At 34.3% G+C, this 23,415-nt stretch overlaps 1 protein-coding gene across 8 annotated transcripts in view; it reads left to right on the forward strand.

Moving 5' to 3' along the window:
- The window catches only part of IKZF2 (IKAROS family zinc finger 2), a 159,490-nt gene that overhangs the window by 88,663 nt on the left and 47,412 nt on the right, over positions 1-23,415 (forward strand). For 6 of the 8 annotated variants that reach the window (XM_032479933.1, XM_032479935.1, XM_032479932.1 and 3 more), the window contains 2 exons: positions 12,128-12,394; positions 18,708-18,875. In XM_032479933.1, the coding sequence (XP_032335824.1) occupies positions 12,128-12,394; positions 18,708-18,875 (435 nt within the window). The remainder of the gene's footprint in view (positions 1-12,127; positions 12,395-18,707; positions 18,876-23,415) is intronic. The other 2 variants (XM_032479936.1, XM_032479937.1) reach the window with 1 other exon arrangement.

Consider the following 23,415-nt stretch of genomic DNA (forward strand, 5'->3'; position numbering starts at 1 on the left):
TTACAAGCTAAAAAACCCTGTTTGTATGCCCTGTAACTATATCAGACATACCTGTTTAATTTGCTTTCTATGATCCATAGAAGTCCATCATCATTTTAAGTATGTTTCATACACTTTGGCTATGAGCTTTAGAAAGCCAGAGACGGACGACTCACTGAATAATCAAAACTTCGGTTCACAAATAGATGACATGCTTAAAGTAATGACTTACAATTCAGATGAAGCTATCTTTTTGAAATAATGATCTCATAAGAGTATTTCTTTTTTTAATTTATCTATTTTATTTATTTTTTAAATGGAATATCATAAGAGTATTTCTTGATGACGTATGCTCTGCATTTTGCCCTGAGATTTTATAGTAGTAGCATATTGGGGGGGGCACTAATAAGTTGTTGTATTTCATATCACAGTATTTTACTGTGCATAGTTGCTCACGTATAGAAGCAAAAAATACATTTATCGATACATATATACACGTGCATGAATTTCACAGGTGCCATCAAAGCAGGGACCATATCTGTCTGATTCACTGCTGCATTGTGGTACCTGGCACAGGGCAGGTGCTCAGTGAGTAATTTTGAATGGATGAATGAATAAATTCTAAGGAGCTCCCTCTTTTATACCGTGGTTGTTGAAACATAGTCTGCTAATAAGTTGACAGCACTTGTCCGAAATTACTGCCTACAAGCATTAATTCCCTTATGGCTTTTATGCCTGACTCTATTTTAAACTCTTTGATTTTAGAATAGTTTCTATTTATGTTACCAATTGAATATATACACATTCCAGAAAAATGGTGTCACTCAAAATCAATATATACTTACACATCTTTCCTTTCTTCATGCTTCCCCCCCCATCTTCAGTGCCATCTGTCTTCTCTCTCTTTTATATAAAGCATATCCAACCTGTAAGGACTATCTGAAATGCACTTACCTCATGAGGTCTTCTCTGTCATCCTTGTCATCCATCTCAAACACCCAGTTATATTTGTTTCTTGTCCTACATTTTATGATATGCTTTCATATGGTAGCTCTATTCAGAGATAAAATAGCCCTGAGGGTGTTAGCTATACAATTGTATTTAATACTCAGTCAGCCCTAAGAGGCAGGTATTATCATTATCTTGATTTTATAAATGAGACTTAGAGAGGTTTCTTGAGGTTTCTTAAGATCGTGTGGCTAATAAATAAAAGAGCCTGGCCTTAAACTCAAGGTACTGAATCTAAGCCATAGACTCTACTGTCTGCTCTAAGTGACTGTTCTATATCTTTTATATAAAGGATATTACCCCCACTTTATGTAGTAAGGAACAGGGACATGTTAAGTGACTTCTTAATATTCACATATGTAAAGTACTTAAACAGAGGTATTCTAATCCAGCATTTCCATTATTCACCTGGTACCTCCTATGTTGCTTTGTAATCTTTTTTCACCTTTTAACAGATGCACTCTATGACTGGTTAAAGTGTCTGTTCATTAGCGGCAGGAAGCAGGTATGAACATTGTGAAAAAAAAAAAAACTGGGGGCTGCTGCTTCTGCACTGTAGAAAATAAGTATCTGACACCGATCTATGAAAGTTTGCTGGGTACTTGCCCGGGTGCATTTTCCTTAGTCGCCACTACAAATCTTCTCTTTTTTGTTATGACTTGATACGTTTTCTTGGTTATACACTTTTAACTGACCAATGCTGCATCTTGGGGCTAAATGGTGACTGTTCCACACAAAGAGTGAAGGGTTTATGCAAGAACACCAGGAAAAAACTTCTGTAGACTTGACGTATGTTCCAGATTTGGGCCGCCAGGGATATTTCAACCCACAATATGGAAGCTGTTGGGTTCCTCTGTCACTTCAGTTCAGAGACTCAGTAAAGCTGCTGAACTGCATCGCCTGGCTTTGCTTCTACCCTCTGTTGCCCTTGCCCCGTAACAGAAACCCTGCTCCATTTCTTATCTCTTTCTCTGTAGCGTGCCGGCAGCAGTGCCTTCTGACCTGGTTTCAGCGTCCTCAGTGACCTCTGGCAATCCAACGTTTGGGTCCCTTCGGGAATATGCCCACTCAGCTGGATTTAATAGTAGTGATTTTACTTACAGAAGTTTGGTTAAAAATTTTGTGTCCCCCTTATTAAAGAGGGAATTTCACAATGTGATTTGCTTCACAAACCTCCCACAGTTATGTTAAGCAGATGGTTGCCAAACACCAGTTCAAAGTAGATTGCTCTTATATGAAATAAAATCCATGCTCAGAAAATCTGGCGGTGTAAGCTGGTCTTCTTCCAAAACAGGCGCTCAGACAAATTTCTCTCCACTCCAAGCTGGCAAACCATCACACCTGCATTCGGCATGCAGTAAAGACGTCAGATGGCACACAGTGACTCAAAGTTACTCTGCTTTAACATACTGACATCCCTTTTTTCTTTACTGGTAACCAGTAATGCTTTGCTTTTGGTGACATAGGGGAAACAGCAAGAATTTGGTCATTGGTTCTCGGTTCTAGTCTCAGATCTGGCTCCAAGTAGATGTGTAACTCGGACATGTTACTTTACCCATTCTGAGCTTTATTTTCTCATCTGTGCAATGAGGATATTATATACTTCATGGAGTGGCTGTTATGATTAGATCAGGTGACATGTATAATGTGCCTGAAGTCTTTCCTGTTATACAGTGGTCCTTTAATTGATGTTGTGTTGTTGATGTTTTGTGTTTAAAACCTAACTCTGTATGGTTATAATAGTTACCTGTGGTTAATTTATGCCTGGTCTCTGTAACTTAAAGAAGTATGGTAGGAAAATCAGCAACAAGAATTCAACAAACTTTTATTGAGCGCCTAGTGTATGTAAGGGGAAGATGGTTTTACAATTGTGAATAAAGACAGCATGTCCTTTCAAAGATCTTACACCCTAGGGAGTGTAGAGTTAAGGCAAATATACTAATGAAATCACGGTAAGGTGTCCTTGTGCTCAGGAAACACTTCATGAAAAAAGGTGGAAGATAAGTGAGCCTTGAAAAGTATGCTGATATTGATAGAAATAGGGGAAGGAGTCCAGAAAATAATAATTAAGGCAAGGAAAAAAAAGTAAGTAGAGATGTACAGGATAAGTTCCAGGAAGAATGACTGGAAAATGCCTGGAAAAAGTATGAATAACTAAGGGACTAGTAAGACAAATGGCCAAGGGAGATGATGGAACTATGCTTTAGAAAAATTGGACGTCCTTCAAGTCCACACCAATACCTTTGTATTTAATTTGTAGGCAGTGAGCTGTCTTTGAAGACATTCAGAAGAGTGATATGATCTCTGCTTTAGGAAGATTAGCCTAAAAACTGAATATAAGATGAAGTAGGGGAGTGGAGTGTGGCAAAAAACTGAAGAAAAGAGACCAGCTATAAAGTTGTTGAAATTGTTCCAGGTGAGAAGACATGTGGAATCTTAAAATCTGTGTTGCCCATGAAAATGCACAAAAAGGAGTTGGATAAGCAAGACATGGCAGACACTGAACCTCTAGGACTTGGCAAAGGCAGTCATTCATTTAAAGGGCAGGAAAAGGGATAGACTGTTGTTTGCCTGTGGCATTTCTATTTAAACTAAGCTTATTTCCTCCACGTTGTACATTATGAACTAGTTGTCTGCCAGAAAATAGAAACTTCATCCTTGGGCTCCAGTGGTGCCCCTGTGCTGGGCCATAAAGGTGTGTGGTCTGATGACAGGCATGCTTTATAAGGTACCATGCATTGTGGGAAACCAGCAGGGAGTCAGATGTCTTCGCTCTTTAGTTTTACTTTTTTTTTTTTTTCCAAGGAGATAGAAAGGAAAGTTTTGGTATTTATTTTGTTGTGAAGAGATCTCTTTAAATGTAAAAGAAATGCTGCATGAGCTGCTCATAGGTACGATTTATCTTTATAACAAAAATTGACACAAGACTGTCAAAATGTGACCACAAAGGAAGTCCTAAAATGCCATCCTCCATAACTGTTGGTTTAGAGATTAAAGTTGATAATATTGACTTACTCTTCAAATGGCTGTCTTTACCTACCACTGATAAGTCATAGCATGACAGGAAATACAGAAAAAGTGGGGGTCAGGAAAAGGATTGAATATTGACAGATTCTTCAGGAACTAGTTGCACTGCATGGACCTACCCCTGTGTTAAGACCAAAGCAAGTCTAAAAATTAGAAGGAAGTGCTTTGAGTGAGTATATGCAACTTAGAATTGATAGAAAGTATTCTGTTGTTCAGTTTATGGAAACTTTAAAGTATATTTTATCTGACTGATGTAGACTTGAATTCCTGGTATCCTCTTCAACTGATCAACATAGCTTCATGGCATCTGAAAGATCTGTTTGCCCATGACTGATATTTGCCCCAAATATGATACTAATATTGGTTACTTGTTTAATTGGAGAGGCAGTGTCATGTCATAGAAAGATGGCAAAGCTGAAAGGCAGAAGATCTTGAATTGACACCAGGCTCACATTTACTACCTTTGTATCCTTGGGAAGGTTACTTAACAGCCATGCCTCCATTTATTTATCTGTGACTGCCCTACCTACAACCCACTGTTGTCTTGAGTATCAAATGAGACAGAATATGAATTTTTTTTAAATCAAAGAATTTTAGTAAGTTGTTACTTTTCTATTATTATTATTAAAAGGATCATTAATCTATTGTGTACAGAGGCTGTTCTATCTAACCTGCTGTTTTTAGGAACATCAAGTGTTATTTTCCCCATATCTCAGGTGATGGAGGTGGCTGAGTCAAAATAAACATAATTTCCCAAGGTCCCACAACTAGTTAAGTGGTAGAAAAGGAGGTAAACACCCTGGTTTCCTGCATTCAACTGAAGAATAACTGTCCATTACACTATTTTTAGAATAATAACCATATTTCAGAAAGCAGTACTGTCTTGATCTAGTTGCTCTAGTAGGGTTAAGAAATACATAATCTAACTATATTGGGGAAAGGAGAGAGGTGGGAGGAAATGAAAATGAGGTGATGTGATGTGCAGACTTAGAAAGCTACCCACAAATGGCTCAGCTGCAGTGCAGTGACACCAGTGTCTAGACTTGTCCAACCATTTCTACAACGAATACTTCAGGATGTTATAAGGGAGTGGTTTTGCAAGACTTATTTATTTATGCAGTTAAAAGCAACAAAGATGTTATATTGTGTGAAATTTTGTTGAGGAATTTCTTCTAAAAATGATTGCACATACCACAATATATTTTTGTTGTGATGATTTTAATTGTTTAGACTGTTGGTAAGGTTGTAAATAATTGTGCTTTACATCAGAGTTTTGAAGGCAGTTTGTTTTTTTAACACATTATTTAAGCAGCTGCTGGGCTGTTAACATGGATTTAGTTATGTTTGGTGTTTCTTTTTCGAAAGTTTAAATGAGAGAATTATATTAGCCCAGAAGCAACTTCAACAGAGTATTAGATAGACATATTGATTCAATTAGTGTGTATAACACCATTTCAAGTATCTGGCATAGCCCTGGAGAAACTGATGCTTGTAAGTAATAACAGCCCTTAAGTGTCCTCTTGAATGTTCACACAACAGAAACCAAGCATATTAAAGTCCACTTACACATCACACCTGGAAGATGTTTTTTTCCCAATTTGATAAGAATAATATTTTCTTTATCTTTTATCATTAGCACTATGAAACATTTTTAACTCCCATAGTATTTGCTTCATTTAAAAATTAAAATTCGAAAAATATAATTTGTAAATTAAACAGAAAGAAATCACTAATTTGATGGTCATTAATCTAGAAAGCTTATTTTATGTTCCATAAGATCTATAAATATTATATCCTTTCAAATAGATCAAGTAAATCATAATCCTTTTGCATTGTTTTCCTGGTGAAGAAATTTGAACAGTTTGTTCATAGATTAGTAGAATCAACTTACACAACTAATAAAGTTGTAAGTTGTATAAAGTTTAATTTAGATTTAAAAAATATTTTTATTACGATATTTTAGGTCCTGGTTACTATGACTTTCCAAAACTTGATATTTTAAAAATGATTAAGATTATCTGTGAAAACCTTATTCAGAGGATGAGGATAGAATTTATTCCCTCAATTTGATAATTCAGAATTCACAATACATTTCATCATGCAGATAAAAAAATGAACTTTCCCCCTAAGTTTTAAAAATTGAGAATTTTATATTATTTGAAGTCATCAGATGCCAGGCATTGCAAAATCATATGCCATCTTAAATAGGTGGATGATTTAAGTTATGGAGTGAAAAACAGTAAGTGTCCAATTTCTAAGAAAAAGTATCTTTATATTTATGAACAATTTAGGTCAATAAATTTAGTATGTAACCAAATTATATATGTTACTAAAATATGTCCTTTACTCTTACTCATGAACTCTGTTTATAGGGTTCAAAAGCCCATTTTCCACTCTAATTTAAATTATGTGTACCTGTCTAAAAACTTTGGACTCTTTTTCCCCCTCAACATTCTGAAATTAATGGGCTTTTTATGTTTTCTCTATTTTTTTATTTCAGTAATTTGGCCCTTCTACCTTAAAGCTAAAATAATAATTTTGTGTATAATACCAACTTAAAGTACCTTATCTTATGTCACTTTTTTTCCCCTTCTAAAAATGACTTTGGTTGGAAAAAAAAAAAAACTTAAAAAAAAAAAACTGTGATGCTTAACATCTTCACAAAATAACATAATTTTTCCCCATTGATTTTCTATCATTTTTAAAAAACAGTGATCTGTATCTGTTTACCTGTGTAAATACCTTTATTCGGTTATCCCTTTATTTAATACCATGTTAGTGAATTTAAGGCAAGTCTGTTGTAACTTTATCCACTTAGTATTATGTATCTTGAAGCAATGATAATTATGAAGACTTTGAGTGTAGAGAGCCCAGTATGGTTACTGAAGAATCTTTTACAATTGAAATTTGTTTGGCCTGGGAGTCACTTATAATAAGAGCTCCTGTTTGAGTCCCTTTACTTCTTAGCATTGGGATGATTATTTGTAAATGTAGGTGATTAAACCATGTGTTTTTATAGCACTTATAACCTATATTCTAAAGTTCAAGAGTGGTATTTTGAAAGCATAAAGAAGAGGGGGGAAAGCTTTAATTTATAAATGTGTTTGTATTATGAAGCAATATTTGTATAAATATGTTTTATCCTGAAATATATTCAAAGCTTTGTCTATGTAAAATCGATTATTAAAGTCTTTTGTATTAACTATTGTTATCATCTAACTCTGTTCACAAACTTCCAAGTCTCAAAAAAAAAAAAATCACTATAACAATTAACTTTCTCTTGATCATTAATGCTTTAAAATTTGACTTCGTTTTAAACTGTGAACTATATTGTCTCCTTTAAGTTAAAAAAAACCTATATTAAACATCTTTAATTTGTTCATTGAAAATACTCAAATATTTATATTTTATAGTTGTTTGTGACTATAATATTGAGTAACAGAACAAATTGATCAATTAAAATCTAATTTCACATCCTCTTTTCATTGCTAATCATTTGTTCTGACGAAATATTGTTTTTATTAAACTGTTGCTGTTTGTCAGTGTACAAAACTGTGTGTAAATTCCCACAGATACACTTGAATTTTACCTTCTTCATTTCATATCAAGGAAATAAATTTGAAAAATAATTGTTGGTGTTGAGACTTATAATAAGATTTCTTTTCACTCAGACTAACAAATTCTTATCTTCATAGAAATGAGCCATTTATGAAAATGCTTTTCTGTTAACCAAATTGTAAAAGAAGTATCTCATGATGAAGAGTTAAAATTTAATTTGAAAGATTTGATAATTTATGTACTATGATTATTATATAATGAGTAATAGCTTTATATATTATAGCTACAAATAATCATGATATAACACTTTTATTAATATATAAATTATAATTTAGAGTATAAATTTACCAAACATTTGAATTTAATCATTAAAGTGTAAAAATATTAGGTGCTCTGCATTAATTAGAAACATCCTAAACTGTAAAAATAAATCAAAGGAGAATTTCTTTTATGTTCTTTGAGGAGGGAATTTTTTTTCTGTTTAACAATTAAAATTCATATTACTTTAAGTAATTGCTTTTTTTTAAATTGAAGTATAGTTGACTTACAATGTTGTGTTAGTTTCAGGTGTACAGCAAAGTGATTCAGTTCTACACACACACACACACACACACAGACATATATTCTTTTTCAGACTCTTTTCCATTACAGGCTATTACAAGATAGTGAATATAGTTCCCTGTGCTATATAGTACATCCTTGTTGTTTGTTTATTTTATATATAATAGTTCCAAACTCCTAATTTAGCCCTACCCCCACTCCTTTCCCCTTTGGTAACCAAAGTTTATTTTCCATGTCTGTGAGTCTATTTCTGGTTTGTAAGCTCTTTTGTGTGTGTGTGTGTATATATATAATATATATATATATATATATATATATATATATATATATATATATATATATATAATTAAAATATATATATATATATTTTTTTAGATTCCACATACAAATGGTATCATATGGTATGTCTTTCTCTGTATGACTTACTTCACTTAATATGATAATCTCTAGGTCCGTCCATATTGCTGTAAATGGCATTATTTCATTCATTTTTATGGTTGAAGTAATTGCTTTTTAATCCTAGAATTTCAACTTAATTTCAGTAAAATTGGCTAAAAATTAATTAGGATGGAATTTTGTACATGGGCCATCATATTTATACAAAACTTTACCTGTGCTATGTATGTATATTAAAATGTGTTGCATTTCATTGATTTACTGTATCAACAAATATAAATTACTGTAGTCACTATAGCAATAGTGTGTATATTCATACATGGCAAACATATAACTCCTTAGAGTATAATACTGTTAGAGACAAGATTACTGTAATTTACCATTCCTTCTGTATTTCAGTTCTAGCAAATGTATGCTTTTTTTGGATATTCGTCTCAAGTGTACTCTTCTATGGATAAAAAGTTTTAGCTATAATTGTAATATCTGATAAATTTTAAATAACATTTTTACCCATGTTTGATACTAAGTTTTGATGTCTGTATTACAATATTCTCACTAGGGAAAGGGTGATGATTTACTGTAACATGAAGTCATAGTCTTCATAATTTTGTACTATTTTGAAATTTAAGAGGCCAGAATAGTTTCAGAAACTATTCTTTTAGGTTTACTTTTTTTCATTTCTCGAAATGAAATGCTGGTAGACTTTACAATCATTAAAGGTAGCTTCTCAGATGTGACTAGTTCAGGAACATAAATGATGGCAGCGCTGTAAAGTTTGTGAACTTCAGTACATTACTTAAATATGTGGGAAAATTTGCTCACAGGTTGGTATATGAAGGTCGCGCTACATAAAGTCATACTTCTCATTTGTTTTTCTTCTTAATTTTTTCTTTAAATGACAATTGTAAATAAAATACGAAACTACATAGGATAACCAATAGTATTTTACATTGATTAGAAAAATCTTCCTTCTCAAAAAAATATTGTAGAGTTTCTTGGAATTTGGAAAAAGCTATTGAAGCAGCATACAGAATCTAGAAGCCATATTTGAAAACGTTAAAAATTTAAAAGGTAAAATTAGCATATATGTCAAAAAATACCCTAGAGTAAAAAGATAAACTAAAATTTTTGCAAAACATATCAAACACAGCGCTAAGTTCCTTAGTATATAAAGCATTTAAATTCAGTGAGAAAGGCTGACAACCTAGTAGAGAATGGGGAAAGAACTTTGATAGACAGTTCTAAAAAAAACAATTTAAACATAGAAAAGGATGCCCAATTTCATTCACAATAAAAAAAGGCAGATTAAAAATCTAAAGTAAAATAATTTTTATCAGATTAATAGTTCTGTGTGGTACTATACAATGTTTATTACAGCACTTAAACAAGAAGTAATCTTAAAAGCCTGAATGAATCAATTATCATGTTCTTGTAAAATAGATTTTATGCAAGGATTAGATAAGAACAGTGTAGATTTCTGCATGCTGATATGGAAAATATTGAACAGATATTGTTAAATAAAGAAAACGAAGTTAAGGTCAGGTGAATTATATAGTCCAATTTGTGTAAAAACAGAGTACATAAATACACATGTACACACATACATACACACACACAATTCTGCATTAAAACATGAGGATAATGGTTGTTTTTGAGACTAGGAACTGAGGAGTGTTGCCATTGGGTAGAGAAGGACTTAATTTTTCATTTTTTATCCTTTATGTTAATTAAGTTTACTGTGTTCATGGATTCTTTAAACAAGTTTAAAGAAAGAAAATTGTTTTTCAATTAAGTAGAACACCTCAGTGAATACTGCCTGAAACACCTCCTATATGCCACAGATTTCTTTATGATATATAGGGATATTAAGATGGATAAAATATTGTCCAGGCACTTCTCAAAAACCAGTAAAGCAGTACTGATTTGTAAATAGAATAAAACTCAAGGTAGTAGATACTCTATTAGAGATGAAGCAAGGAAGGCTATGTATATTTCCTTTTGTAGATCTTAGGGTAGTTAACATACTATAAGTTAACTGGTCTGCACAAAAACCTTATGAAATAAAGAGAGCACTGTATGTCCAAAGAAAAATATTAGCCCCCTTTTTTTTGTATTTATGCATTTAATGCTTATATCTGCCCCAGGAGGTGGGTACCATTATTACCCCCATTTTATAGAGGACATAAAGAACATAAGGAATTTACAGAAGGTGACACTGCTTGTGCTTAGTGCCATTGCTGGGACCCTCACTCTTAATAGCTTCACTATTCTGCTTAAATTTATTCTGCAATCTGAATTTATCTCCACTTTGCAAATGAAAGACAAGATTCAGAGGTTAAATAACTAGCTCAAGATTATACTGCTAGTAAATGTCACAGCCAGTTCCAACTAAATCCAGTGATTCCTGCATTGTACCACACTGCCTCGAGTTCGCAGGAGAGTTCCAAGGAGGGAGGAGAGGAAGAGTCATTTTGATAGTAGGTACTACCTATCCTCAGTACTAACGACAAATCAAAGAAGGGGTGGTTTCTCTAAGAAAACAATTGCAGTAAAAAGAACTTACTTCCTTTTTATGAAAATATTTCCTCTATTCAAGTAATACCAAATAATTTGTTTTGCCTAGTAACTTTGATATGGTTTCTTGAGAAATTTTCAAGATCACTAGATAAAAAAACACTGGTATTCATTTAAAACTTGCTTCTGTTTTGTGAAAAGACTCTTGTCAGCAATCCAGAATGAGGGCTGTGCTAACGAAATTCCTGCTTTTCTGTGGGATGATCCAAAAACAGCAAACAGAAGGCATTAAATTTCTTAACAGTCACAAGTGCATGCATGCACACTACGCCATTCCTGTCATTCACTGCTTTTTGGTGTGCATAGATTAAAGTTGGAATACTTTGATTTGCAGACTAATATGTTCTATAGAGAACTTTTTTCACGTAGAAAAGTTAAAAAGCAGAGTAGCTTAAGAGCATGTGAGGTGTGTGCACTCTGCTCTGCCTTTATACCACTCTCAGCTGAACGTATGTGTTTAGTCTGATTTTAGGATTTTTGCCTTGACAGTGTGCCTTCCTATGTGTTAGACATTTGCTGGATTAAGATCCCGAGTTGTTTCTCTTGCTCATTTCAGAAGTAGGTTTACACAAGTACCCTGCTGGGAAGCAGAGGCTGTGAGGTGTATAATGATTGTTCAGTTAGGAGGAGGTCTATAGCTCCATGGGTTAAGTAGTTGTCTAATCTTTTCTCTTCCGTAATTCTCCCTCAGTCTCAGTAGCCTTACTGATAAACTCCAAAGCCAATACGAGTTATTTAAAGACTTGCTTTAAGTGTATATAACTGAATTAAAGAAATACGCGTGTGCAAATATAAAGTGTCATTCTGTTTACCTCCAGCTTTCCTAAGCCATCTTCACTTTCATACCAAAGCTTCACTGAAATATCATAGCACACAGTCTATATTAACATTGTGGTGGACTGTATTCTCCTTAGTATAGCATGTCCAACCATGTTAATAGAACGGCAGCGGGTGGAAAAGAGATGTAGGTGATAACACATAACATGCATTTCACATGTCCTCCTTTCTTCTTTTTAAATTACAGCAAATTCAGTAAAGCTAGAAATGCAGAGTGATGAAGAGTGTGACAGGAAACCCCTGAGCCGTGAAGACGAGATCAGGGGCCATGATGAGGGTAGCAGCCTAGAAGAACCCCTAATTGAAAGCAGCGAGGTGGCTGACAACAGGAAAGTCCAGGAGCTCCAAGGCGAGGGAGGAATCCGGCTTCCGAATGGTAAACTGAAATGTGACGTCTGTGGCATGGTTTGCATTGGGCCCAATGTGCTTATGGTACATAAAAGGAGTCACACTGGTAAGCAGCTGAAAGAATAACCTGATGACTGCCTGTGACATCTGATGTTGATATTACCTGACATCTATTCTCTTTCCTTTTTATTCAGGGGTGGCAATGGTGAAACTACCTTTTCAGAATTCTGCTAGTATTGGATTGCTGAAAAGCAGAGAGTAGCCTGGGTCTTGACTTCCAGCCTTCAAATCTGAATAGCTTATCAAAAAGAAGTTTGGGATTCAGTTTCCACAGTTCTTAATATAGCAATAATATGATAAGGGTTCAAAAGGTAGAGAAGAATTTCATTGTGTAACTTGATCTTTTTGTATTCCTATCCATATTTTACCATACCCATGGGCAGGCAATACAGTTGGCTAGCTAAAAGTTTATACTCTAGCATGGTACTCATGCATTTATATAGGGGTGGTTCCTTTTCACCTTATCGAGTTAACTTCTTGGAATACAATTTCCTATCAATCTTTGCCTACCATGGGTCTGCACAGTAGGCAGATACTTATTCTCCCTAGTTCCAGGATATTACCAGCTTCCTGTAATTTTTAACTATTAACTCCTGCAAGGAGATAAGTAGGACAGAATATAACCAAGGGTGGTGAGTATGCAGGTAGGAATGCGTAATAGACTCAGGTAAGGAAAGAGACCTCAGATTAATTTAATGTGTACTTTCAGATGTTTGAGTAATGTAAAAAACCAACTCAGTGAGAAGGCCTTATTTAAATTAACTCTTCAAATCCTTTGGTAAAATTTTTTAGAAATTTCTTTTTAATGTAAAACACCAGAAATGAGATTGTGGTAAAGCAGTCGGATGGTTGATTCTTAAAAGAAACAGTTTCAAATTCATATGAAATTTGATTTAAAGGTAATGATAGCTTTAACTGTAATGCAGAGTAGTATTCTAAAGCACAATAGTAATAACTCATAGACTCAGGGTTTTAAAATATGACACCCTTTTGTAAGAGAGCGAAATCACTATAAAGAAATTGTTCTAAAAGACTGACTTCTAAATAATAAATTTAATAAGTAATTAAAATATAAGAGATACCAGGGACATTGACATCTTAGTCTGGATGTCTCATTTACACATGAAGAAACTGAAGCCCAAAACAGTCAAGGGACTTACTCGTTATCCCTTATATAGTTTAAGGGCATTGTGAGACTGAAACCAGTTTCCTGATGTCCAGAGTGGTTTTGTTCTAATATTCTGTACTTGGTATATCAGTATACCAACGTTTTATGATGAGGCATTACTTTAAGGCTGATATATTAATTATAGTGAGAACTTACACATTAAAATCAGTGTTATCTTAATCAGAATCATAAGCTTTAGGTCCTATACTCTTATCCAACCATATAGTCAGTTACATTATTACTTTTTGTTTTGTTTTGAATTTCCTGTTTAAGTAACATCATAGTTTTAAAATATTTTTTAATTTTATAGTAATATTTGTATTGCTAATGAAAATGTTTTCTCCATTAATTTTTAAAAATGTCTCTTGGAAAAATTAAAAGATCAAGCTTGGTACCATATTGGTAAGAAAAAGAAGGAAAAGACTAAAATAATGAGTCTACTTTTCTTCTCTGCTCATGAAGTAATTTTAACTGCAGTTCTAAGAGTCCCACAAAGTTATAATGTATTCATCATCCCAGAATGATTATATTGAGGGATATAACACTCTTTCAAATGTCTAACTTCTCCCATCTAGAAACATAGAAATTAAGCAAAATTAGTCTAAAGACTTTTCAATTGAATTGCATATAGGTTTCATTTTAAGGCTGAAAAATATACTAACATTTTTTGTAAGTTTTTTTAATAAACCTTTTATGGTCTAAACTAAGAATATTTAAGAATCTGAGTATTTTCTGTTGAAAATTTAGGTTAATTGATGTTTCACTGTATCTGCAGTGATTTTTATGAGGATTGTCGGTTTGTAAACACAGTAACAATTACATACCTACTCTACTGTCCATGTGATATTTACTACTGTAGTGGAGTTGAAAACCATCTAATTAATGTAGAAAATGTTTCTAAATAGTTATACAGAATTCCACAAGTCCTAGGAATATGGGATTCACTTAGCTAGTAAAGGCAAGGAGAACGGACTAAACAGCCATTATAAAATTCTCTTGGAACTCTGAGAACTTTTGCTGTTAATAAGTGTTTATTACAGTATTTGGAAAAGTATTATACTTTCCTTAGATCTGGGAGGTTTTTGCTAAAGTTACTAGCTTGAGATACCTCCCACACATTAACTGTGATTTGTGATACGTCTTTAAGTTAGCCATTTTTATATGTATTTCTGATGACCCAGTTTATACATCTGAGTGGGTCATGACACTTCCAACTCCATTTTAGTACTGTGAGAATAGAAAGTCTATTTGTGTTTCTTTAGATTGGAAAAAATGTAATCAGAATATAGTCATTAACCAAATGGTTTCTCTTTAATTTGATGAACTGCTGTCTTCATTTTAGAACTTCCCTTTCTCACCAACTATTTACAGTTTTCCGGTATAAAAGGCACTGTCTTAAATCCTTAAAAGCCTTTGAGAAACATATGCTTGTATGTTTTTAGATCATAGAATATCTAGTATAAAATTGATAGTTAAAAAATACACAACCAGCCAATTCATTAAAATGACATGGAGTATCAGATCTAATTCACTTCTTCTTCTTTCTCTTTCATACTCTACTAAAGTGCCAATTCCAGTGTCTTGTCATTGGCTTGGTGTTATTTCTCTGGTATTGCTACTTTAGTAGGTAATCAGGTAATATTGTCATCGGATACTCCAGGCACTCTTCACTGGGAATGTAGGGAGAAGAAAAGAAGTAGGGGTAGTAAATCAGTTCATGCATAAACAAGAATTGATATGAACATTATAAATATAGACTGTCCTTAATTTTGCCTCTCTTTAGGGTAGAGTACTCCCACCTTTGTTACTTTATTTTCAGCACCATATTTTGTCCATTACAGCTTTGTGGAACCATTCTCTTACTCCAAGGCTGTCTCTACAGGTGGTTGGGATTTTTCACATTTGTAAGTGGTTATTCCATCCAGATAGGCACACCCTCTATCTGAGTCACCAAAGCAAACTGATGCATGTATACTTGCATTTCAATTGAATAAACACATATCTAGAAATATGTGTTTATGAAAGTACATATAATATTGAAATATAATTTATTCCATAATAAGAATAATAGGTAGCTTCATCCAGTGAATAACTAAAAATGGTCCTGGAGTAGATTAGTAGATTGATTTAAAAAAAAAAAAAAAAACAGATTCAGAATGGATATGAGGGATAGTGTGGTTATGTGACTACATCTTAATTGTTCTCCTGGATCTAGAGTTGTTAATCAAGACTTTGGTGCCCACTCATGGGAGGAATAGTTATCACAGATACGGTAATAGCCTACTTGATGTTTTTGAATTGGACTTAGTCTATAACATCACTAATGTATTTAGTACATTTGTGGGGTTTTCCTGAAATTTGCTTTTATTTATGTCTGAAGAAGAACATGATTAATATATAAATTTTTAGACAAGGTCTAAATCCATTTGAAAAAGACCAATTGATTCAGGCTTTTTCTTAAAAGGAAAAACAAATTATTAAAAAAGAAATAATTGAGATATGTTGTTTCAAGTTACATAGACAATATAGGTAGTCAGCTGAACTTTTCAGTTCATTATCAGATCATTTTACAGGTATCTCTGTAACATGTAGGCCAGGAAAATCAGTATTTCTTAAAGCTTCATCTGACTGAAATCAAAGCGCATCATTATCATAGCCTCTTTCCTCTTATCAAAATTGGGCGCATGATTGGTTACCTTCATCATGCCTCTTTCTTCACTTCCCCTTGCCATGGGAACAGGATTAGCAAGTGCCTTCTCACTAAGACTTATAGGCTCAGCAAAACGGTGATGTCTCCCAACGTAACTAGACCCCTCTGCATTTATCCTACCCCTTTAAGGATGATCATACGAATTCAGAAGTAATTCTTATTAAAAAAATTTGAAATATTTTAGAAATGTAACAACTAAATTTTGCAGTCATTAGTCTCATAAAACTCAAGTGAATTAAAAAATCTTTTTTAAAAACTGATCCTTATTATTTTTAGATTAGTATTATTTTAAATGATGAATTTAATACCTTTAATTAGGAATTTTTAAATATTTCAACTCAAGGATTGTAGGAGGCTTAAAGAAAATCAGTTAGCTTTCTATAGGAGTATTTTCCAAAGGCAAATGTGATTTCAAATATTTTTGTCCACATTAATTTAAATTTGTTTTAAAGTTATTGCATACTAATTTGCCTGGAAACTACACATAGAGGAATACCAGAAGTAAAATCAAATGTTTGGAGTAAAATGTATAATTTAGTTTGATATTTTGTTATTCTCTAAAAAGTTAATTTCATAAAGAAAGTCTTCCTTCTTCCTTTTTATTACTAATTCTGTGACATAAATGGGAAATAGAAAATTCTGATTTTAAAGTTTCAGACTGTTATGACACTGAAAAAAGTCAAAGAATTAAGTTGTATATGTGTGTCAATGTGTAAGATTAAAAATTATTTACAAAAGTATTTATTTTTAAAACTTTGGTTATTTTGTAAGACATCATATGAGAGGTTTTAGGTAAAGTGTCTCTTTTAAGCTGTATTTAATGTTGATTTGCTTGTTTTGCCAAATGAATTAAACAAGTTAAATTAGATTAAGTTAACTTTAACATGATGGATAAGTCTTTTTCAACCTAATACATCGATATAGGACTTTTTGTAAACTTACGTCATAAGATTTCCAAATTTCTTCAAAGAAATCCTTAACCCTTGCAACACATACACACACAGATGACTCTTTTTTGTTATATATTTTATTAAGTTCCAAAATAAGAAGTACTACAGAATTCAAAATATACCTGATATGTCAATTTTTCAATTTCTTTAGGCTTTATGATAAATCTGTACAATGTACAGGAGTAGCTGCCAGAAAGTGATCATAATTTATCTTATTTATACCTCCTAGCTTTCTTTAATAAAAAGAATCACTGAGTTTTGCATTATTTTAAAAGCCCAAAAGTATATTGTGGTTTCATTATTCAGTCTTATTATGAATGTTTCAGTTAAAGATATGAAATATAATTCAGTGTAAATTTTTTTGAAAACTATTAAAATTATAATCATTATCTAACCCCAACTATAGAAATGGTCCAATTTAACCAAAAGGGAATTATTTTTTGTAACTTAATTTTTATTCTAACCTTGAGCTTTAATATATTTGTACTTTTTATAGATTAATTTATAATTTATGCCTATCTTTAGAGAGATACACATTTAAAACAATAGTATTTTTGTCACAGTTTGGTGATATATGGCCCTGCTTGCTAATTTTACTCACTCATCAAATTACATACATGTTTTTACCTTCAGTGACACTGTTGACAGCCAGCTGATGGCAACAGACAACTGATAATTCTGGCTTAAACAGTTTTAGAGCAATATTGGCAGTAGGAGAAAAGGGAGAAAAGGTTCCTATCAAACAAGTGATTTTCAAAAGAAAAAGAGAATATATGTACAGGAAATGTCTGGATGAATAATTTCTTCGGATTTTTCCCAATTACATCAGGAAATTTTGCCAAAGGTTTTACTGTTAGTGATTAGGAGAATTCAGAGACCTTGGCTTTATTTTGAGATTTTGTGGTAATGGGCCTTGTAACCTAGCTCATTCATTGACTCTCTTTGGCCCCTTGGTAGGAAAATTATCAACTAAATTAGAGAGTAAGACTAAAGGTCCCTTTCAGCTCAAAGTTTCTGTGATTTTTTGAGATAACATGGTACAAGAAGGAGAGCGAGATTTTGTCGACAAATTGACCAGGAGTCCATTATCAGCCCATGTACTTATTAGCTCTGTGACTGTGATCAGACACTTCTGTATTTGAACTTTAGTTCCTTTATTTGTAAATTGAAATTATTAATAGTGAATAAGTAATGCTGTTATGAGGTTTGCAATATTGTAGGTAAAGCAACCAGGAAAGTCAGTAAAGTGATAGCACCTAATTGTTCAACCAGTGGTCAATGCTATTATTGTTACTCTTTGAAGTCAGTGATAGGAATCTTGTAAAATTTATATGAAGAGAGGAAACGGCCCTTGACTGAAAGTTTGGGACTTTGGCGTTAGCAAAGCAATTCTAGGCAAACGGGGTTTAGAAGGCTTCGGAGGGGAATGGGCATTCGCGGCACAGAGAACTGGCTCTAGTTAGCAGGCTACAGCACCTCGTCACTTGCACGTAACCTACTTGATCTTCCCCACCTCTTTCCCCTTCTGCAGGTGAACGTCCCTTCCACTGTAACCAGTGTGGAGCTTCTTTTACTCAGAAGGGCAACCTTCTGAGACACATAAAGTTACACTCTGGAGAGAAGCCGTTCAAATGTCCTTTCTGTAGCTATGCCTGTAGAAGAAGGGACGCCCTCACAGGACACCTCAGGACCCACTCTGGTAAGTGTCACCAACCCTTTGAGAAGAAAACTAAAACATGAGAATTCAGGAGAGTACTATAGAATAACACTCAGTAACTTGTAGCTGTGGTACATAGCTGAGAATGTGCTTGGTGATATTTTTATTGTGCACATTGAGTAACTGACCAATCTTCTAGGATACATATTGGCCCTTCATTTTGAGACTTCCAGACTTGGCAGAAAGGAGTGCTGTCAACTGAAAAGTCACTTATTTCAAGCCATTGAAAGAAATTAGCTGTTATATCAATTTTCTATGATTTTTAAATTTTACAATTATTAATACAGTAATTATAGTTAATCCAGGATAATGGGAAATCTAGCAAAATATCATAGTTATATTGCTGTTACTATAGAGGAGAAGAAAGCTGTGATTTTTTTTTTTTTGATTGTTATGGTACCCAGGCTGGAACCTCAGTGGGAAGTCAAATATCACTATTTTCAAACTTGAAAATACTATGCTCGTTAGAAAATTGTCTGTAACAGTATATTTTATTTTAACTCTTCTAGATCCTTAAACTCTCAAACTATAGTCATTGGATGCTCTCCTCTGAAACCTTTCTCTGCTTCATAAATCATCATTAAAAAATCTGGAATATGTTTGATTTAAAAAAAAAAATGCCAGACTCTAGTACGTAAAACAAAAATGATTAGAAATCTGAATGAATTGCATTTGACTTTTAGCATGAATTGCCATTGCCAAGAAGTTAAAGGTTCAAAATTAATAGAGAATACTCTCAAGCCAGTTTCATAAGCTCCTTCTGTTCATAATGACATATTAAAATTTAATTTTAATATGAAGATATGATGGAAGTGATACTTTCATCTACATTGACAAATTGCTTAGAGAGTGCTGTGAGTTGTGAGGTAATGCTTGAATGCCTGCATTATCTTTCTTTACATTTTTCTGTTAATCCTTAAGGCTTTACCTAGTTATTTTACATAAATGTGAAATGCATAAAAGTATTCTAGATGTTAACTTTTAAATTTGGGGCAGTTACAGAAAAATGAAATTAATGCAAACATTAAAACAAAAATTTTTAAGGGTATATTTTACATTGCTAACTTAAAGCAGTTTACTTATTTCCAACTATGACATTTTATATTTTATTTAGAAATTATCCTATAAGAATTGTATCTTAAAGTGGTATTGTTTTATTGTAAAAATTATTCTTTACTGAAAGGTATTTTTAAGACATGACAGTTCCTTCCTTTAGCTAGCCATGCACTTGGCTTATTCAAGTTTTCAGTTGACCAAGGATTATGTAAAATATAGCTTTTCATGAGCATGAAGTTGAGGCAAAAATATAATCTTAAGGGTCTGTTTCACTCTTTACAAAATTTACAAAATTGTGTTGTTTTCAATATCATGGTTTAGTGTACACGTCACTCTACCTGGTGATTGCTCTCAGAAGGTTGAGCGCCTGGTGACACCTTTGGAAGGCATTTGGCATTTCAGTTACTGTTTCCTTGATTTCCTTTTTATTCTTTTAACAGACTTATCCCCATGGGTAGTGTCTAAGAAGTCAGGACACCTTGGTTTTTGTGTTAGACTGAATGGGGCGGCTACTGTTGGCTTCTTTATGCAGATTAGGAATGGCCCTCTAGGATCTCTTGGTTGGTAGCTAGTGGAGTGAGGGGAGGGAAAGATGTCACCCCAAAAGTAAGCCCTTCCCATTGGCTTTGGTAAGACCAGACACTTAGCATAACTTACATAATTCTGTGTAATTATAAAGGTTGTGTGCATAAAGCAAAACTGCTTAGGGGAAACTGTACATTTTGTAAAAGGTAAGTTGCTACTTTGAGTTTCAAAAAAAATAGTTTAGTTCCCTGCAACTGCCATTATGCTGATTTTGCAATTTGGTATACTAAGTCATGATTTCGCAGTTGTGTAAACAGATACTCAAACTGGCTAATTAATGAGAGCTTAACAGAGGCCTGAGAAGGGGACGGGCTGTCATCCAGCTACTGCATCATCAAGGGGTGATACCAATTCAGACATACTTCCAACTGGAATTTGAAAGATTAGTCATCTCTAATGTTTCTCATAATAGAACATAAAACATAGCTGCCAAAGTCCATGCTTCTCTAGCTGGTCAGAAAGCTCCAGTTGATCATTACATCTTTCTTCTTCCACTGCCAATTCCATCTTCCCCTTACTCTCACCTTCTTTTTAAGCACCTGGGCTGGACAGGGTTCTTTGATAGCTGATCCAAACCTTAATGCCTACAGGTTTTGAGTACTTGGTGGCCCTGCCTTCCTTGGATTACTGCAGTTTTTCAATACCCAGGATAATTGGACAAATTTTTGTCAGAGATGCCCCAGGAAATCTCCTGAGTTTCAAACATGGTTGTCCTTGCCCCTCTTGTATAGCAACAACCCATAATCATCTTGGTAATCTGGAAAAATTACCTGCCAGTAGCCTGCTTCTCTCCTAGTTAATTCAGCAGCTTGAAATGCCCCAAATAGCCAGGGAATAGTAGTCTCAGCTTCCGATACAGCAGTATCAGAACTCTGATCATCCCTGGTGGAAACACTCTTCTTCTGGGCACTGAGAACCACCTATCCCAAGATTTCAGCACAGGAAGTGAAAATCCTTCAAATGGATTATTTGATGTATTTGTCTTGTGGCCACTGCTGCCTTAATCTCTTTGTTCTCAAACTTATGGATTCTGGCAAAGGAGGAGTTAGATGGCTTTAGGCATATATCATATCCTATAGAATACACCCAACTTGCAGACTTCCCCAACCCATCCTATAGACTTCTCTCAACTGGCAGCCATACTTGAACCACTCCACTAGTAGGCCACTTCACCACTCCATTTAGCCAAATGATTCCAGACGGTGTGGCATGGGGTATAGCTAGTGAAATTGATAGGTTTGAGCCCATGGCTTTATTTTCCTTGCCATCAAAAGAGTTTCTGGTTGAAGGCAATACTGTAAGGAATACCATGATAATTGTTAAGGCATTCTGTTAAATCCAGGCAGAGGAGCTTGCAAAAATATTGAAGGAAGGGGAGGTAAATCTATATCCTCAACGTTTGTCAATTCTGATGACGATACATTTCTTCCTCCTTCATGTTGGAAGGAGTCTATTGTAACCTGCCTGCCACTAACTGACTGGTTGACTCCCATGGAGAATGGTGCCATGTCAAGGTCTTAGCACTGGAAAGTTGTGAACTCAGCAGTGATAGTTAACTCAGTCATGGAGACGGGGGAAATCTATGTTATTGAGTCCGTACATAGTTTCCATTCCTGATCCCATTGTCACTTTGTACATGAGCCACTTGAGAAAACACCAGGGGAGCTAGGTAAAGAATCTGACTGACCTCCATAAAATAGATTGTCTTATTGGTTTGTGTCACCCATCAGATAATCTTGTCCAGATTACAAAAAAGTCTTCTCTACAGGGGATGCCCTCTAGAGGGAATTTGCATAGGACACCATATCATCACATTTTGTACCAGTTCTGAGAGGTCCATCCACATAATTCTCCCCAAATCTTCTATCACTAATTTTCCAGTCTTGTTTTTCCAAGCCCTTGACCATATGGCCATACCATGTATGTACCTCAGCTATCCCTCCTTCCATGCAAACTGGACCAACTGAAATTCTGCTGGAGGGGAGGGGAGGGGAGGATATCTTTTCACTACCATATTTCAGGGGCAGCCCCCTTCATTGGGCCTGTAACACAGTAGATACAGGTAGTACCAAATACAATGCAGTCCATTTACAAACTAGGTCCACATGGTTTAATACTCCATTGACTCCACTGAGGACATCCCATGAGGCCACAGTTTTGAACTGAAGGAAAGATCATGAAGCAGTAGTAGCAGGGGTCAAAGACACATGAGTTACTTGCTCATGAAGTATGCTTGGGCATCCCCAAACCTGCATGGTCCAAGTTTCATTAAATAATGAAATGCTCTTGTGTACATCTTATTTTACATTACTTTGAATCAGATTAACACCTCATTCATTTTGTATAGTTTGGGCCACATAGTCATTTGGAGTCCCATGTCCTACTACTCAATCTTAACAAGAGTCCAGTAGCAGATTAGGAGCTGCTTTTCAAATGGCAAATCATTATTGGTAGATCACATATCTTTACTCCATTAAGGGATCTGCACTGTGATGTTTTAGTGGCAGATATGTCATACACCATCTTTGCCTGCCACAGGTATTTCCAAAAATCATTGCATGGCTGGATCTTGGAGCCAAAGGTATAAAGGGCAGCTTTCATTACAGCAGATCCATTTCTTGTCCAAGACCCCTCTCAACGTTGGCAGTCTTATGGGTTATCTAATACATGCATCAGAGCAGAATACCCAAACGTCGTCCAACTTGCTTCTAAAATCCAAAGAAGACACCACATTTTGTGCCTCCTTCTTCATGATGAAAGGTACAAGGTTCAGCAACTTACACTTTACTAGAGGCTCTGTTTCAACATGCCCATATCACTGGGCCCATAACATTTCACCAGTGCTGCAAGTCTCTTAACTTTACATAGATACTGTCTCCTG

Source organism: Camelus ferus, chromosome 5, assembly GCF_009834535.1.
Source record: "Camelus ferus isolate YT-003-E chromosome 5, BCGSAC_Cfer_1.0, whole genome shotgun sequence".
NCBI lineage: Eukaryota > Metazoa > Chordata > Mammalia > Artiodactyla > Camelidae > Camelus > Camelus ferus.